This window comes from Elgaria multicarinata, chromosome 7 (assembly GCF_023053635.1).
Source record: "Elgaria multicarinata webbii isolate HBS135686 ecotype San Diego chromosome 7, rElgMul1.1.pri, whole genome shotgun sequence".
Classification (NCBI taxonomy): Eukaryota; Metazoa; Chordata; class Lepidosauria; order Squamata; family Anguidae; genus Elgaria; species Elgaria multicarinata.
In genome coordinates this window covers 96,406,984-96,421,084 of record NC_086177.1, presented here as the reverse complement: position 1 = coordinate 96,421,084, position 14,101 = coordinate 96,406,984, and the positions used below count along the sequence as shown (strand labels likewise).

At 43.0% G+C, this 14,101-nt stretch overlaps 1 protein-coding gene across 1 annotated transcript in view; it reads left to right on the top strand.

Moving 5' to 3' along the window:
- Positions 1-14,101, top strand: part of EXT1 (exostosin glycosyltransferase 1) — a 294,543-nt gene that overhangs the window by 239,271 nt on the left and 41,171 nt on the right. The window contains exon 2 of the mRNA XM_063131088.1: positions 9,950-10,043. Within this exon, the coding sequence (XP_062987158.1) occupies positions 9,950-10,043 (94 nt within the window). The remainder of the gene's footprint in view (positions 1-9,949; positions 10,044-14,101) is intronic.

Genomic DNA, 14,101 nt, shown 5'->3' with positions numbered 1-14,101 from the left:
GTTTTCCAATTATGTGTTTGCGCTTTCCAAACTCCCCCCCCCCCCCATTTGCAAATCCAGCGTTCAGGTGGAATTTGAAAGAAACCTGAAATTCTAACCAGTGGTACCAGGGCTGGGTGGTGTAAGGCTATCCCTAAATGGCACTGAACCTTAATCCAGACACAGCAAATTTAATAGCAATGGCTCTTGTCCAAATAGGTTGCGTTAGAGCTCACTCCTAGACAACTCGCGCTCTCTGACACACTGTTGGGTTTCCTACAAAGTCTGTTGCTCACTTTGTGTTTCGGATGCCAAGTTTTACTTGACAGCTTATTTAAAAACCAAGATACCTTAATGGAAAGCCGCCAGCAAGGCATTCTATGGAACAGGACTGAAGATTCTCTTTGGGCTCTCTCTCTCTCTCTCTCTCTCTCTCCAGTAGCTCAGAACTATTGGTATTAAGTATTCATGCTCTGCAAACTGCCTGAATGGTTAACAGCTGAAAATTAATACATTGGGGGGGGGGGGGAGATAAGGAAGAACTCTACCATTTTGCCCTGAAGTATCATGTGTGTTTAATAACTTTAGTTGTTGCAATACTTTAACTGATCCAGATGCTACGTTTGGGAAGATAGTAGGGGCCTATGGCCTTTTCAGATTCGGGAAAGGAGCACTGACAAGACTTGGGGGTTTGCCATGGCAGCTTTTGGCTCCACAAACTGTGGGACAAGGAGAGCGAGGGGGAGAGAACTCCCCCTGTTCCAATCTGGCTTTGATATCCTTAGCAGGATGTTTTTCCACTGCCTTAGCAGGCAGCTGGCTGCCTGTGTTAAATTGCTTCTTTAGCCCCACAACTGATAGAAAAATGATGCTTATAAAATGTTTTTTGTTGGGTTGAACACCTCCTTCCTGGCCTCAACTTTTCTGTTCTGTATCTTAGAGGAAACTGAAGGGTGGTTGTTTCAGTTTCCAAGAGATCATCCGGGACAATGATCTAACTTGGTAGTTTTCAAACTGTGTTCTGGGCCGTCCTCAAATGAGAAAAAAACACCCAGTAATGATGGACAACTGTCCTGGGAATTGGCTTACCCACCACTATTGATCCTCATACATGGTATGAACTCCAGGAGAATATTGGGCATATTCTGGGTCACACTCTTTGTTAACACAAGACTACTGTAGGTTCCAGTAGGCCAGGGCTAGGTGTGAGCTTTTGTGCAAAAGTACTGTAAGCTCAGTTCAGTTCTGGCACTGAAATCCAATCCCTAGACTAAGAGTGTACTCAGAGACACTTGGTGTGTGTGCCTTTCCCATCTTTGCACCTGGCTGTAGTTGGTGGATCTTGGGGTTCTATCAATATAGATCAAGGTAGATCCAACAAGCCTGAAGTTTGCCTGCCTGTGCAGTAGACCAAGCCAACAATAATGTGTGGGTGTGTTTGAAAGAGAAGGATACAATGCGGCAGGGTCTTGCTATTTACTGTTTTACTCTGTACAGCACCATGTACATTGATGGTGCTATATAAATTAATAATAATAATAATAATAATAATAATAATAATTTGACAAAATGTAAGAGTGTTCCATGTTGTGGGATGCAGTTTAAAAGTAGACATCACAGGTTGGAGTAGATTTAGATAGTGGAGCCAGGAAGGTTGCTGAAGGGAGGCGAGGGCAGGGCAGTCCTATTTTGCGAGTGGACTTCTACTTCAAGCCCACATCAGCAAATTTTAAAGATTACTGATTTGGCTCATTAGATTATTCATGGCTCCCTTTCCTAGCCAAGAAGTTGTGGTATAGGGATGCCGTGTTTATTTTCTAGAGCCCAAAGCCTTCTACTCACCAGAAATAATGAGACACCTCCATGGAACCAGCTGGACCGGTTCACCATCTAGTCCCTGTTTTTTAGAGCAACATGAGAAAGTTCAAATTAGCAGGGGGGTGAGCCCCAGTAATTATTAGCAAAAATGGTTCCCAGGGTAGATTGTAATCTCTTCAATGTAGTGGCAAGGGGAAATCCTTAAGCACTAGGGGAGAATGTGAGGTATGGCTAATTAAATGGCGCAGAACCCTTGCCGTCTGCTTCTGCTGTTTGGAATAATGGGGAATGGGGAATTCAGAGCAGCTGCCTTAATGCAAGCAATGACTGACAGGGATGATGCTTTCCCCCCTCCTTCTTTTTTTTTTTAAATAAGCAATGTGTTGGATTGAGAAGTTGAAATTACAGGAACATTGTGCATTCTGATAATTGCCAATGCAGCACTTTGGTGTTTACACCTGCATGATAGATGAGGTCGTGCATGTTTTCTCAGCGATGGGTGGTAGAAAGGAGGGATATTTCAATTAAAGTGTGAATAAATTAGAATTGATTACAAATAGGGCCATTTGTTTATACTGCCTAAAATGGTATTAGTTGAAAGCATGCACCACTTAATCATTGCGGAAAGGAGCCTGAAAGCTAATAAAATGTGTGACAGATCTTTGTAGAATGATGTGATTGGCGGGGGGAGGCTTGTTTCAATCGACCCCAAGCAGCAAGAACAAAATTGCTAATAAAAGTACTTGAAGTCATGGCCCGGGAAGCACGTCCTGCAGGGAAATGCCCTTAGAAAATGGCTGTAGCAACTAGGGATGAATGAATCCATCAATTTTGGTTTCTCTCAGTTTCTCATTTTCCCAATCATAAATTTGGTTGGTCCCAAACTGATTTTTTTTAAAAAAAGTTCATGTGAAAATTGATAAGCATTTTTGTGTGCGTTTGTCATTATACCTATATTTTTCATACATTTTTCATAATATACCCATGCTTGAAAGCGGTTTTCCTTATATAATCTATTTTTGAATGCTATTTCCACTAACATGGCCCCTTTTGTATGCACGTTTCTGAAACATATCTACTTTGTACACAATTTTTAATTGGAAAACTCCATTACAAAATTTGGAGAAGGGTAACTTTTGAAGGATAACTCCGGCCTTAGCTAGACCTATGGTTTATTCCGGAGTCGTCCCTGCCTGTTCCTGGGATCCCCTGTGTGTCATTTAGATGCACAGGGATGATCCCAGGATGAACCTTAGGTCTAGCTAAGGCCTCAGTTTCAGTTTGCATATGGGTTTGAAAGTGCATAATTAGCTAACCAAACTAATTTCTCCTGCATTCCTATTAGCAACTTGAGGTAAGAATGATTAGACTTTCTTGGGAGATAAAACCCTGAAATGATGGCTTATTGAAAGAATGATTGATAATGTAGGACGATTCACACACAGCCACAACTTTTAGGAGGCCTCCTCAAGCTTGGCTGTACTCTCCCATTGCCTATAGAAATTTAAATGAAAATTGGGTAGGCCCTGCTCATGTGACCCAGCTGCCACAAAAACAGGATGGGTAGATTTCAGGAACAGGGCCTACTCATGTAGGCTATGGCTCATGTTCAAGGCTCTACATGACGCTACAAGAGCATGCAGATCAAAGGTTCACTCCCACAAACTGCCATATGTATGCCCTACAAAGCAGGCCTGTGGGTGACTCTACCTGGTAGGGTTGGGACAGTTCACACAACAATCCCCCCACCCCCATGGTATAACAACCCAAAAAATCTGAACCAAGCCAAATGAACCAAGTTTAGTGATCTTCAAATATTTTGCAATGTTTATAGAATTCTGCAATGTAAACTTAAAAATATAAATTTCCTTACAAGCCCCCCAAAGATATTTTCACATTGGTCTGTTATAAATGTGAGCAGAACATTTCTTTCGAGTGTTTCTCCCCACAAATGGCGCCATTTTCAGAAATTTTGAATTCACCTTACACTAAATTAAAATATGACACAGCAGTATCATATCAACCAAATGTGTACAATGCTCAGGTTAACTCTACCATTACATGCAAATTGGGCTGCCCCAGCAGTCTATCCATAACAGTAGCATTTGTTGCCCATTAGCCTTCATAGTTTCACAGGCAGTGGAATGACTTAGACATTTCTCTATATGAACAACCCTCAGAGATTTTAAGTTAAAATGGAATATAGAAGCTTCGTGATTATTCAGTCAACAGAACTTAGGCTTGAAGGACATTTGGGCTTACAACATTTGATAAACTCTTAGGTTAGAAAGCATACATCAGCTATTTAAACCACCATTGGTTATCGTGTTGTCTGAACCCAGTCACTATGTGTGAAGCAGCCCTGAGATTCTCACGGAGCACATTTCTGCCTGTCGTCAGCTACGGGAGTGTACGAACTGCTCTTGGCTCCTGACTTCCATTGCATTGGATTTGGGGATCTGAGATTTTCCTACAGTAAATTCCTGTCTCTGTTCAGCTAAAGCAGAGCACTCTTCAGCATAAAAATTACAGATAATGGGGATATTTCAAAAATTGCTCATCACCCGTGTTTAGGTTTTCCACTAGATGTAATAGAGCCGAGATGGGTGGGAGAATTTGAATCTTTCATCCAACAGACAAAACATCCCTGTCCAAATGGAACCTGTTAGATGCTTGTTACCTCACAATCTGTTCCATGGCTGGCTTTTGCTGGTTGCTGATGCATTTTTCCTGCGTTAAGAGGCTGTGATTCAGTTTCCTACAAAGGGACCTCGCTGAAAGGTTGACGCTTGCATAACCACTTCACACATTTAAACAGCTTTCTGCAGATGCATGGGGGAGATGTGTCATAGCTCTTTCTTTGTGTCGGTCTCATTCCTAAAATTAAATGTCTGAATGTTTTCCTTCATGGTTCTGTGAAAAGCCACATCAGGAAGCAAATATATTTCCGGACCCAAATGCAGGACTAGGCCTGTCTGCCCCTCTCCACCATCACTGGCTGTTCTCTGTGCTCTCATGGGGGTTCAGTCTCCTGGATTTTGGCCCCAAGGCTTAGCCCCCGTTACACCACTGCCTTCACGTGTTGGCATCTGGACAGCAGACTGAACACACACGCTGATCACAATCTTCCCCATGATTGTGAGTTCGTGAAGTATATTATAGTAATTATTTCTAAATGTGCACCTCTAGCTAGAAATTAACATATACAAATATCATGTAAATTTTGACCAGTGTTTTGGGGGGGAGGGATGGGTGGGTGATGCATTTTTGTGAAAAGGACTTGTGAACTTGATTATGGTACTGATCACATATTCCTAGGCTGAGCTTGTGCTCAGAGGCCCCCTTTTCCTTAATTCTTAGTCTGTGTCTGCCCCTCTGAGCTCTTGTTTTGTAACTGGCTCCAAGGTTCTAGTGAAAAAAGGAAGTAGATCCTGCAAGCCTGAAGTCTTCCCGTTCCTGCAATACAAAATGGGATGGAATGTAAGTTGGATCGAACCTGGGTCGTTTTGCATGCACAGTATGTGCTCTACCAATGAGCTACGGATCCTTCTCCAAATTTGATTAATAATGAGCATAGATATTCCCATCATACCTTTCTTTGACCATCTCCAAGCCTGTCCAATATCAAAAGACAAATGGGTGGTTACCTAGATAGACCTTTGGTGTCCTAGCAATATAAATGTTATTTTCTGGATATCAGTAACTAATCAATGTATGTCTAGTGGGGGCGGGGAGAATATCCCATTAGAAAAATCTGTTCCTCTTCTCTTTTTTTCTTTTTTAGAAGTTTGAACTTACTTACTTCTTCTGTAGCCACTAAAAATTATGATGATGATGATGATGATGATGATGATGATGATACTTTTAGCTATCCAGAACATTAACTGGGTTTTACATTTTTAGCACGTTAATGATGGGGGAATGTAGGACCAGCATAGATAAGCCCTGAAGGTGAATCTATTTTTGTGTGCATGTAAAACTTGCCTGCCGTGTGACATACGCTGAGATGAGTAGATAAGGTTGGTGCATAGAAAAGGGAAAGTGCATTTGAGAAGTAGCAGCTTTTTAAAAAGAAAAAACGTACACATACTTGTTTCTTCTTAATACTGTTTTCCTCTCATGAATGGCTCCATGCAAGCTGTTGGATTCTAAGCTCAAGCTATTGTCTGTGTCGAAAAAAGAAATTGCTGTTATTAATTCTGCTTATAAGCAGGGTAGTATGTATGCCATGATTCCACAGGAGCCCAGAAGTAGTGAAGAGTGCTGGATTTAGCTTTTCTGAGGATCTCTGCTTTCTTTTTTCTTTTTGGCAAGTTGCTTACCCTTATGACTGTGAAAAATATGCTTCAATGTGTGGGCAGATACGTGGCTCTTAAGACCTCCAGCGGTTGTGGGTACAGCTTCAGAGCCTCATGTGGCATATTGCCCCCTCTGTGACTAACAAAACTAGAGCAAATTATGCAAAGTAGTACATGTTGAAAAATAAAAGAACCTATATAGGTTGCAGTATTTAGTTCTTTCCACTGTGCAGAATCTGGATTGCCTTGATCCGTAATTTTATCTACCCTTTTCATCATTCTGGTAAAACAAGGTCACACTGTGTCCACAATACAGAGCCAATAGAAACCTCTGTTCATCCTGGGGCATAGCCCCTTTCCAATGCTTTACTAGCAAGATTGCCAGTGTATTTTACTGGACCCTGCTTCTGTGCCTCTAACTGCAATTAGATGGGCAGATGTTAGCTGAGGGTGACATCCCCTTGTTGATTTCTGAAGACCAGGCTGCTGTTAAAGACAGACGAAGGCAGGGTTTTTTCTGGTCAGTTGGCAACCACAATCAAAGCAGACTCCATCTCACCTTTCTCCAGTACGTTTGTACCTTCCACATAGGTAGGATTGGTTAAGAACATAAGAGCCATGCTGGATCAGACCAAGGGTCTATCTAGTCCAAAAATATATTCACACAGTGGCCAACCAGGAAGCCACAAGCAGGACATGAGTGCAAGAGCATTTTCCCACCCATGTTCCCCAGCAACTGGTGGATATAAGCATAGCCATTGATAGCCTTCTCCATGAATTTATCCAACTCCCTTTTAAAGCCATCCAATTGGTGGCCATCAACACATCTTGTGATAGCGAATTCCATAGTTTAACTATGCGCTGTGTGAAGAAGTCCTTCTTTTTATCTGACCGGAATCTCCCACCAATCAACTCCATGGGATGACCCTGGGTTCTAGTATTATGAGAGAAAGAGAAAAATGTCTCCCTACTCACATTCTCCACACCATGCATAATTTTGTCGACCTCTGTCATGTCTCCCCTTAGCCTCCTTTTTTCCAAGCTAAATAATCCCAGCTTTTGTAACCTTCTCTCAAAGGGGAGATGCTCCAGCCTCTTCATCATTTTAGTTGCCCCCCCTTTTTTTTTTGCACCAGTTATGGACTTGACTGGAAATTGAGGGATCAAACTGTGTGTGTGTGTGTGTGTGTGTGTGTGCGATTTTAATTTTTTCAATTTTTATTTTTATTTAAAGTGATACAAAAATAAGGAATGACTACAAATGCATATGTGTGTGTGTGTGTACACTTACACATTTTTATCCAGTCCTTTCAAACAATTAAAATAGTTTTTCTATACGTCTTCCATAGTTTTAAGTAATAGAAAGAGGGTTTTCCTTGTTGGGTCACTCTAGAAATAATCTTAATCCATTCCAAGTGGCTTTTTTCTAGTGCTGGGCCGAATCCTGCCCCCTGTTTTCGGGAACTGTCTCTCTCCCTGTGGAGGCATTGTTCTTTCTGTCATGTTTACGGGGGGGGGGGGGAATACAGAGGATTTTCCCCTTGGGGAGGGGGACAGGGTTTCCACATACTTTCTTTAAGTGTAGCTGTTGCTGAGGGGGACTTCTTCCAATTTTTTTAGTTTTCCAAAAGAAACCCACCCCCTTCCTCCAGCATTTGGAGGAGCCCAGCAGTTCTTAATGAATGTCTCTTGGAGACCACGTGACCTCATCCTCTCTGATAAGCATCCAGTAAGCACTCCTGGGCTTTGAAAAAATAAAAATAAATAAGACCCCTCAACAAATGGCTACATTTAAGAAGGAAATTTAAGACGTGGAAACCCTGTCCCCCTCCCCAAGGAAAAAATTCTCTGAAATTCTCACCTCTCCCAGCCTCTTTTGCCTGAGTTTTCGTTCCCCCCCCCACACACAAAATGCCAAAAATAGAATGGTAGACATTTTCGCCCCGGCACTACTTTTTTTCTTTTGCAAATGATACATACTTGTTCAAGCAAAATAAAGCTTCCTAATAATGGGTCCTGTCATTGAAAATTGGCTCACTCCTGTCTTTTGCAGCCTCTGCGAGCATACATATAAAAAATAGATCTGGATGTACATTTCTATGTATACCTTCCTCCCCCCCCGCCCTGTAAAAAAAAAAAGCCTTTAAAAAAATCCCAGCAGTGCCTTCAGGCTATGATTAAATGAGATTATTAGAGTTGGGAAAATTTCCATGCATGATTTTACTGTCAAAGTAGCACCTATTTGCAGGGTGCAGAAATCCCTGGAGGAACAAGGTGACTGCATATGTGAGTTTGGGCTGAGGAGCAATTGGGAGGGGGGCTTGTGGAGAGAGAGAGAGAATGATATTTAATCTTGATTCTTTTCATCTCCGAAGCAGCAGGCTGGCAGGTTTAGAGCCATTTTCAGGTTTGCCAAAAGCACAATTAGCTAATAACTGGCTTGAAACTGTTAGGGATTTGATGTGTGTTTTTGGTAAATGGTTCTGAAATGATGGATGGAACTGGAAAGAAAACAGTAGGGTCTAGCTGAATGCTTTGATTTTGAGGAACGGGGGTCATCGTTCCTTTATGCTTAATTGCCAAAAATTTCTTTCTATGCTTCTCCAAACCAGTCTCACATCACAACACCTATATACATTCTGAATTGCTCTTCACCACCACCTAATTTGTCCCCTGCTGACCCACAGTTACACAATATGCCTTGTTCTAGCCATTTTTCATCCTTTCCTAGTTGATTAAGGGGAATTTATACTGGTGCCTGATTGCTCTTGGTGGGCTGCATTGGCAGTTCAGCCTCTTTCTCCAATGACAATTATATCGATGCCTCTTTTGCATTGATATATAAATGAAATTGAAAGCACGGATCAGTTAATGGAGGACATTAAATCCATTCATTCATCATAGATTAGATATGCGGATTTTATAAATAAATAAATAAATAAATACTCAGATGTTAATTGGAGCCATTTCCCCAACCCAGGATTGTTGCCAAAAAAAAAAAAAAAGTACATTATTTTGTGGTAGCTTCTCTTGATCTAGGCAACATGTTTTAAGATACTTTTCCAAGCAACAAATGATCTTGTTATTCTCCGTAGGCGAAAGAGACTGTGTGTAATATGAATAATATAATGTTAATGCTACCCTTTTCCCAACGTAGCTTACTGTTTGGAGGCAAAATCCCAACAAAGGGGAAAATGTACAGGGTTGGTTTTTGACTTATTCATGCTTAGAGTAGACCCATTGAAATCAGTGGGACCAGTTAGTCACGACTAACTTAGGTCACATTGACAACTGTTTCTGTTCTACGTCAGCCTTCCCCAACTTGGTGCTGGACTGATGTGTTGGATTCAGCTCTTTTCAGCCCCAGACAGGACAGCCAACGGTCAGGCATGTTGGGTGTTGGTCCCAAAAATCTGGAGGACACCAGACTTGGGAAAGCTGTTCAAGGGGATGCAACCAGAAGGTGGCATGGGTCTCTACCAGGGCCTCTGTATACTTTGTACTATAGACCTCTATATCATAGCAACGTCCCCCCACCCTTTCCACCTCTCTCTTTCTCATGGCAGTGGCAACTGCACACTCTGCTGCAGGCTTTGACCCACACACTGTTTCTCCCCTCTAATCCGTCAGCCCTGGGCATGTGCTCTGAGAATACCAGTGCAGCTCAGATATTCCCATCCATCCATTTTCTTTTCTCACTGTTTCTCTCCCCTCATGTTATGTCAGCTTTGCAGATGTGAGCTTGTCCAGGGATGATCCTAAGCAGATGTGCAGTGCCAGATGTTTACATTTTCATGCACAGTTACTTCTGGACTCATTGTTAATTTATTATCCGCCCCTCTCTCTCTTGTTAGGTATGATTATCGCGAAATGCTGCACAATGCCACTTTCTGTCTCGTCCCCCGTGGCCGGAGGCTTGGATCCTTCAGGTTCCTGGAGGCCCTGCAGGTAAGATCACTGTCTAATGCCCTCTTGCCAGCTGGAATTCTGTGCTGTGTGATATTGAGGCAGTCAAAGGCAGATCGGAGATTTCATTTCCCTAATAGCCTGTAATCCAGCATTCATACTTCAGGAGCAGTTGGCAGCTATTTTGCAGGAGGCGCTCAGCACGGAAAGTTCCTGCGCAGATGGGACTTCTGTGTTACTTGCACAGAATGGGTTTCCCTGAACCTAGGCTTGGTTGACTTAGCCTAACAGGGGTTGTCAAATAGAGGGGCAGTGGGGGAATCTATATTCCTTAGAGAAATGCTGACTTCATCCAAACTAGGAAGTTAAGAGAAAATAAATAATACGGCTTATTGTTTTAATTCAGCTGAGACAAAATTGCCTATAAATTCTGCCTGGGTTTTCACATTGCATACTAAATAAGTTTTAAGTGATGATTTTGCTGGGTTGGATTTCCTCCAGATGGCAAGCTGCAGGAAAGGAGCACGTCCAGGGTTAAAATGACACAAAATAAAAATTTAAAAGAAAGGGAATCTCTGCGGCAGACTGGGCAAGGTTGGGAGGATTAAATCTTGGTCCTGTAACACCTGTGTTCAGCCCCTTTTGATCCGCCAAGATTACATGCAGCAGACGCCAGAAATGATCGTTGTTGGCAAAGTGGAAGAAGTAGCCAGTGAATATAGACGCCTTTTTCTTTCTTCTGGTATAGCCTCCTGCCTGTTCATTTGTGTGCTAAATCAAATGAATAGGCACCTCCTGTGCAGAATCAATCAATAAATTGATTAATTTTACTTGCAATTATTTTTATTTCAAATGATCTGTAGGCCATCTTTAAGGGTGGAACCCTGCCCAAAACACGCAAAATGGGAAAGCTGATATGTTTGATGAGTGAGCAAGCTCACTTGAATGGGCCCCATTCAACCCTTTCTCTTACCATTTTTTTTAAAAGATCCAAGCAAATTACTTCTATACCTGAAGATACATGCAAATGGAAAGCAGACAAATAGTAATATACGCTGAAGTTAAGGGAAGATTATTATTGATTAAGAATGTAGCCGGTTCTCAGAATTTCTTTATTTACTGGTTACGTGATGTTCTGAAAAGCAAAAAGAGTCTTGTGGTACCTTAAAGACTTACACATTTTTTCTGGCGTAGGCTTTTGTGGCCGCTGTCCACTTCATTTATAGGCATGAAATATTAACCTCAGATAGCTGGGCAGCAGGTGGGGAGATGTGAACACTGAGGTCAAAGAGAACTGAAACACAAAAAGTGCAGGCAGTGAAGAAAACCTTAACAATTGTGATACCCATTCGCATTGCTGGATGTCAATACAGACATCGTTGCAATGGTGAGCCGATTAACGTATGCGATACGATTTAAAAAAAACAAAAACTATTGTCCTTCTTTTAACCACAGGAGGTAGAGTTGAATCTCTCTCTAAATTGTACTTCAGCTATTTTGCTCCAGTTGCTATCTGTCTTTGAAATTCCTATGTTCAGCATTGGCCTCTGAAACGTCATTGAGAGAGAGTCATGGTAGATTGAAGAAATTCAACTCCCAGGACATAATGCCAGTGGCCATACCCCTCTGGAGGGTGATCTTAGTTTACTTTAGGTTTGCACATAGACTTTACTTCAGAACTGACGTTAGCCCCCTTTGGGCATGCTATGCGTGAAAAGGAGTCCACGGGTAGAAGGGGCTGTGAGGCTGGCATCACCCCTGATGCCACAGGACTTTCTTGCTTCGCCTCTTGACATCCATCCATTGACCATGGAAGTCTGAATACAGCCAGATCATGAGGAGGAAGGCTGCACGCATACGCTGCTCTCCTCACATGTCCATGATCAACATGTGGACGTTGGTGTCATGCAATGTAGGTGGCAGGATAGCACTGCAGCCCTGTGACTTTGCCACATGTGGACACCTCTTCTTGCATATAATATATGAAGGGGGCTCTGTAGGTGTGTTTTGATGTGTTGAGTGATGCATGGGCAGGCTGAGTCATTTTATTTATTTATTGTGTTTTTATTTCATCCTTCCTGTAAGGAACTTAGGAGAGTGCACACAGCCGCACCTACTTTTATTTTCACAAAAGCCTTGTAAGGTGGTTTAGCCTGAGAGACACTGAGGTGGCTCACATTTGTGGATGAGTAGAGAACCGCTTGATCTAAAACTCGTACTCTAGCCACCGTGGCACATATAGGATGTGTTCGCAAGAGCTTGGCTGACAGGCTGCAGAACCATCAGATACTGTGGCTTTGAGCAGTGGCCTCTCAAGCCATTGTTAACTAGAACGGTATGGGAGCATGAAATAAGGATGTCAGAGGAATCCATCCAGGGGGTGAAGTTTGCCAGGCTTTTATCCCTGTCCTTCTTGGCTGGTCACCCAGGGAGGAGATGCAGTTAGACTACAACTACAACATATTATTAATGCATCTCTCAGGGAGGGGAGTTTTCCACCATGTTTAAAAGAAGCAGTGGTACGGCCACTTCTCAAAAAGCCCTCCCTGGATCCCCTGGACCTTAATAATTATAGACCAGTATCAAATCTTCCATTTTTGGGCAAGGTGATTGAGAGGGCAGTTGCCTTCCAACTCCAAGCAGTCTTGGATGATACAGATTTTCTAGACCCATTTCAAACTGGCTTTAGGGCAGGATACGGAGTTGAGACAGCTATGGTCGCCTTAGTGGATGATCTCCGCATGAGTATTGACAGGGGAAGTGTGTCCCTGCTGGTACTTTTGGACCTTTCAGCAGCTTTCGATACCATCGACCATGGTATCCTTCTGGAACGCCTGAGGGCTTTGGGAATCGGGGGCACTGTGCTCCAGTGGTTCCGGTCCTACCTCTCAGGTAGATTCCAGATGGTGATGCTTGGGGATAGTCGCTCCTCAAAAAAGGAGCTGTTGTATGGCGTACCACAAGGTGCCATCCTATCCCCAATGCTGTTTAACATCTACATGAAACCGCTGGGAGAGATCATCCGGAGGCATGGGGCGGGGTGCTATCAGTATGCTGATGACACCCAAATATATTTCTCTATGCCTTCAGTAACAGCATCAGCTAAGGATAGTGTGTCTCCTCTGAATGAATGCTTGGAGGCAGTAATGGGCTGGATGAGGAAAAACAAACTGAAGCTGAATCCAGACAAAACAGAGGTGCTTGCTGTCAAGGGCTCTGACCTAGGTTTGGAGGTGTGTCAGCCAGTTCTGGATGGGGCTACACTCCCCCTGAAAGACTGTGTTCGCAGTTTGGGGGTGCTCCTGGATCCGTCACTCCAAATGACAGCCCAGATAGATGCGACGGCCAGGAGTGCCTACTATCAGCTTCGGCTGATACGCCAGCTGCGCCCCTTCTTAGAGTCAGAAGACCTAAAGACAGTAGTGCACGCGCTGGTAACCTCAAGGCTTGACTTCTGCAATGCGCTCTACATAGGGCTACCATTGTACCTAGTTCGGAAACTTCAACTAGTTCAAAATATGGCAGCCAGGTTGGTCACCAGTACACCTAGGGGTGACCACATTACACCAACATTAAAATCACTCCATTGGCTGCCAATTAGTTTCCGGGCAAAGTACAAAGTGTTGGTCATTACCTTTAAAGCCCTAAATGGTTTGGGTCCAGGTTACTTGCGGGATCGCCTTCTCCCATATAGTCCGCCCCGCACACTCAGGTCCTCTGGGGTGAACTTACTTCAGTCAGCTAAAACTAGGCTGACATCAGTTTCCCAGAGGACCTTTTCTTCTGTCGCCCCCAGATTGTGGAATGGCCTGCCGGAGGAGATTCGTAAAATTAACTCTATGTGTGATTTTAAGGCAGCTTTAAAGACTAGCCTTTTCCGGCAGGCCTATCCAGATCAATGTTAAATCATGAATTTTTAAGATGTATTGATTCCTGTTCTAATGTTGTTCCCCGCCTCGATCTAAAAGGAGAGGCGGGTAAGAAATACATTTATTATTATTATTATTATTATTTATCAGTTCAGCCCCCAGGACTTCGACTCACTTGCCTATGAGCTAGCCTGACTTGATACAGATCGAGTCAGGCCAGCTCATGATTTG